Genomic DNA, 5,142 nt, shown 5'->3' with positions numbered 1-5,142 from the left:
ACAAGAAAAAATAAAGGAAACAAAAAAAGCAATTTTCTCTTTTTCTATCTCCCTTTGTAGTAAATTGTCTATTCTAGAACTTTTCTGTTTCCGTCATGTCACCATGATAAGATTCTCAATGTATTTGAGAACTTTCTTCTGAAAACGAAAAAGAATTTAAAAATTGATTGGCTTGCAATCGAACAGAAAGGAGAGAATCATGCGTGCCATGGTTTTAGGTTTTCGGAGAAAAATCTTTGATAAAATTTAATCCTTCAATTGTGTGGTATAGGATGAAGTTGTAACTATTTGTAACTCTACTATAATTCCAATCTTGTGTTCACAGAGATTTAAATTAAAGATTTACCTGTAAGTTCAAATTAAACTGTTGCTAAACTCGCCGGACGTCTACTAGGGTAGCCACTGGAGGAAGTTATACAAGAGGATCCAAAATAATACAAAATCACATCTGGGATTTGAACTTATGTCCTAAAACTATTTTGAACTTTCTTTGCCACTTCACTAGAAATTTATTTTCTGTCAAGGGGATTCAACCTGATAAATATATCAAGACCAAAAAAAAAAAAACCTAATAAATATATAAAAAAAATTCTTTTTACTTTATCGTACATTATAATTTTTCACAGAGGATTCAACTTAACCCCTTGCTTCAACTTAGCTATACTTCTGGGTCTAGCAGGCACATATTTTCCGAAAGTATTTTGCAGTATAAATATTCTTTATTTGCAAAAAAAAAAAAAAAAAAAAAAAAAAAAAGAGAGAGAGAGAGAGAGAGAAAGGACTAGACTAAAGAATAAAGATAAAAAGTGGAAAGGAAAGCGTAGAATGGGAAACAAAGTGTAGTAGTAACTAGTAAAATCTTTTTCTTTGTACAGAAAAGGCGATCAAAACAAGCTGTGATAAACAAAGAAAAGCTGTGGAATAATTCCTTGAAATATTCATTGAGATTGAAGAGAAAACAAAGAGAAGTGACATCCCTTTTGATCCTTAACTTTTACAGAACGATGTGCACTAAACGAAGAGTTTGGCAAGTTTTTGGTCTAATAAAGCTGACGTCTTCTGTCGTGCCACCATCTCCACCTATAAACCAAAAAAGCAATAGGAATAAAGCTAAGTCAAAGACATTTAAAGACTTCATTTGATCGGACAATATACATTCTTAAATAAAAGGGAGCTTGGTTGTTATTTCGGAAATAATAATTTGTTTTAGAAATTTGTATGTTTGGGTGAATTGAAATCACAAGCTAAAGCAAAAGCACTTTACCCTCCATTTAGTTGGTTTTCTTCATTTGTCATGAAATATAACTAACTACTTCGATTATCTATTGTATCAGCTTAATTTCAGAATTATGATTTATGAATCCTAATTTTATAGAAAGTTAATTAAAAATATGACATGATAGTGTACAAATTTATTTATACAATCAAGTATATATTTGTTCAAGTACTCTTCAAAAAAAAGTATGGTGGAAATTGGTGAAGGATGACGTACCAGTAGAAATCCCATCTGGGTCGGACTTTAGACATACGGTTTTGGCCATGCGGGTAATCGGATACAGCCCGCTTAGTGTTTTGGAAAGCACAGCAGCCAATGGAGTAAATACCAATGAGGAAGAGGAGCATGACAATGTTAAGAACAGATATCTTTTGCCAATCTCTTCTCACATCTTCAAGAACTCCAGCTTTGCAAGAGTCACATTCATAGCACAGCAAATTCGGGTCATTATTCCAACGGTAACAATCCGGGTCCTGTGACAGTGTTGTCAATCCATAGTTGCATGCTGTTGGTGGCTTGCAACACCCTGACTGCCATTTCACACAACCAAATATTTATATAAAGATAAATTTCTATGATATGACTTAATTGGTAACCTGAGTAACTATTGTAACAATTTATAATATGTTAAACTATATTAATTGTATCAAACACTTTGCATTTTTTATGCATGTAACTTAAAGCAAAAAAAAAAAAAATACACTGATCCTGTTATTGTTTTCCTCTTTCAATCTTTTAAGGAAACTTCGAATTGCAGAATATGTCGTCTTTTTAAGAGTTTGTTTAAATCGTGATAATTATTCAGTCACAATTACCTCTAGTCTAATGACATATCAGCAAAAAAATGTGAAATGGTAATTGGTACTTTTTGTTCCTTAGAAAAGTGAAGTTCTTGTCAAAAAGATTAAAATTTTACTAAAGGAAATAGTTGGAACTTAGAAGAAACACATGTGAAGAAAATACAATTAAAAGATAAATTTAGTGTATATCAAATATAGATGCGTTTAAAGAAGCAAAATATTTAATTAAGTAAAATGTAGACACATTTTTGTACCCTTTTGGAGAGTTGAAATATTATTCCTTCCCACAACATTAACCCCCACCCCACCCCACCCCCAACCCCCAACCCCCAACCCCCACGCACACACTTCCTTCTAATTTGCAAATAAAGATTCGCCTACCAAGAATAAATCCTCCTCTCCTCACCCCCACCCAACCTCCACCCAGAGGAGGGGAAGTGACAAAAACAAATAGTAGTAGCAATAAAGAAAGAGGTAAAAGTTTTTTCTTCATGACTAAATGATCTTCCAACCAAGACAAAATAAAAACAAATAAAGAAAAGATAATTTCATTTGTTTCTTGGATGTACTATCCTACTAATTATCTTAATATACGAAGTTGTAATTTGATTAAGAAGACACAATCACCCTTGTTTCCTCTTTCTTTTCTAAGTTACACAATTCCTTTTTTTTTTTAAGAAGTGAAGGAAAAGGACACTTCCATAAACCATGTTGAATTTTAGACCAACAAGTTTTCATAAACCATATGGAGTATTAGAATTAGACCACCAAATTTGTAAAATAATAAAGAAAAAACACCTGTACAAGTTGTTAGTAATAAAAGATTTACCTGGATAGGAGTCAAGTCTTTGGTAAGATAATCATATGGACTCCAAGTAATAACAGTAGCACAAGTCTTGGAACCCAAAATACAAGCCCTAATAGTTATCCAATATTGAGGATCCTTAATTCTCTTCTTCAACCATGTTGAATAATTGTCAAGATGATACTCTTTGTACACTTTCCCAGGCACATCAACTACACCACCTTGGCTTGTTACCACAAAACCAAACACAGTTAACCCCATCAATGCCCCTATGAGGAACAACATGACAAAAAGGTATAGCCAAAGTGCCCATGCAACATGGAAGCAAGCTCCTATGAAACCAGCCAATGAAACTATGAGGATTATGAAACCTAGAAACAAGAGTGGTGTTTGGAGGAATTTTTCACATGTTGTACTGCTCCTTGCCATCCATAATCCAGCTCCTATTATTGGAATTGATGCTAAGAGTGTGAAAAGATTCAAGAAACCTATCACTGTGTTACTGAATCTATACATGTTCTTTTAGCTACTTAATTCACTAGCTTTTAAGTTTCTCTCAAGTGTGTGTGTATGTGTGTGAGTTATTGAAGGAATGTCTTAGAGAGTTATTGGGGTTTGGTGGGGTTTGGAGGGTTTCTTTATGGTGTTGGGTTTTCCTTTCTTGTGCTGGCTTGTTCAAATTGTTTCGAATAGAAGAACCTTATGAACTTGAGTATATATGACCATCCCTTTATTACTTTACGGGGAATAAGGAATATTTTTATTTGGATAACAGTGGCTGACCAAGATTTGCATTTCTTAGCTATGAAGTAAATCACATAGAATGTAGTGGTAAATAATTGATAAAATTGTCACATTCTATGTTTCACATTCTATATAACTAAAATAATTGGAATTAGTAATGACCTTTATCGTTAATTAATCGTTAAATTGCTCGTATCTAATATAATAATTTATTGTTAATTCGTTGCTAAGTAAGATTAGTGATTAATTTCGATATTTAACTACAGAATTTGTCTGTCGCTAATCCATGTGACATATAAATACAGTATGTATAATTTGACAACATTTTACCAAATGTGTAGCTAAATAAAAAATTATTTATAAATTTATTTGATCAGCTGCTTATTAACTTAGAGGGTGTTTGGCTAAGCTTATAAGCTGGTCAAACTAGCTTATAAGCACTTTTCGGCTTATCTATACGCGCTTGGTAAAGTTAAAAGTGCTTATAAGCCAAGTGCTGCTTATAAGTCAAAAATAAGCCAAAAGCATAAGCTGGTCACCTCCAGCTTATGAATTTTTAGCTTATAAGCACTTTAAGATTGACCAAGATTTTTACTATTTTATCATTAAAATATTCTATTTTAGAACAAAACTCTTACATCGATACTCACTGCCTCAAGTATTGTTTCAACCTAAACCCCCCCCCCCCTCCCCCTACCTCTTCAAGTCTGCAATTCTCATTGACTATTTAAGATAAGCAAATTCTCTATTCCTTTGCATATTTGTATCTATATGATTGTGTATTAATCTTTGAATTGTATATAATGAATGAGGACATATAAAATTTTTGGTGTATTGCTTTCTAAGTGTTGTGGTGATGAAGATAGTGTTTGTTTCTCTTCAAATATTTGTCCGATTTAGGTTTATTTTTTACTAAGAAACTTTTGTCAATTTATTAATTATTATAACTTATGATTATATGCTTATCATAAAATAAACTATATTTATCATAAATATTATCTTAACTAAGCACAGTTGTATTTAAAATAAAATGACAAATAGAATATTTTGTATATGAATCGAGCTGGAATCTTAAATTTTGAAGAAATTACGCCCTTATAAGTGTAAACAGTTCTAAGGTATATATATATGTCTTAGGTCGATCATTTTTAGTTCCTTTATTACTAAGTAACTAAACGAGGAGCTAGGAAGAAGGCATCAATTCACTCAAATTGTTCAAAGCAAGGAAAGCATAAGGGACCATTCAGTCATTTCAAAAATTAAAAGCTAGTAATAAGGGCACCCATTATTGCCTCCTTTTCAAAAGCATAATGAGAACTAGAATTAGCCCTACGTATTTTAGTATATATCCAAGTGAAGCGGGAATAGAATAATTCAAAATAAATCTCTTATCTTCTCTTTGCCTTTTTTTTTTTAATCAGATTCTGGTTCTTTTTTTTTTTAGCTCCACTAATTCTTAGGGGCCATATTGTCGTAGAGAATTGTTTTTAGGTAGTACTATATGTTAAGCTTTTCTA

General features: G+C 32.1%; 1 protein-coding gene across 1 annotated transcript; it reads right to left on the bottom strand.

The window, feature by feature from the left end:
- Positions 1-826: 826 nt before the first annotated feature.
- Positions 827-3,570, bottom strand: LOC109208916 (tetraspanin-6). The gene is made up of 3 exons (XM_019372074.1): positions 2,906-3,570; positions 1,493-1,806; positions 827-1,080 (listed from the first exon to the last, which is right to left on the bottom strand). Exons 1-3 carry the CDS (start codon positions 3,395-3,397, stop codon positions 1,041-1,043), a joined length of 846 nt encoding a protein of 281 aa, XP_019227619.1. The 5' UTR covers positions 3,398-3,570; the 3' UTR covers positions 827-1,040.
- Positions 3,571-5,142: the final 1,572 nt, after the last annotated feature.

This window comes from Nicotiana attenuata, unplaced genomic scaffold (assembly GCF_001879085.1).
Source record: "Nicotiana attenuata strain UT unplaced genomic scaffold, NIATTr2, whole genome shotgun sequence".
Classification (NCBI taxonomy): Eukaryota; Viridiplantae; Streptophyta; class Magnoliopsida; order Solanales; family Solanaceae; genus Nicotiana; species Nicotiana attenuata.
The sequence above is the reverse complement of the archived record's forward strand: the minus strand, read 5'-3'. Positions and strand labels throughout refer to the sequence as shown.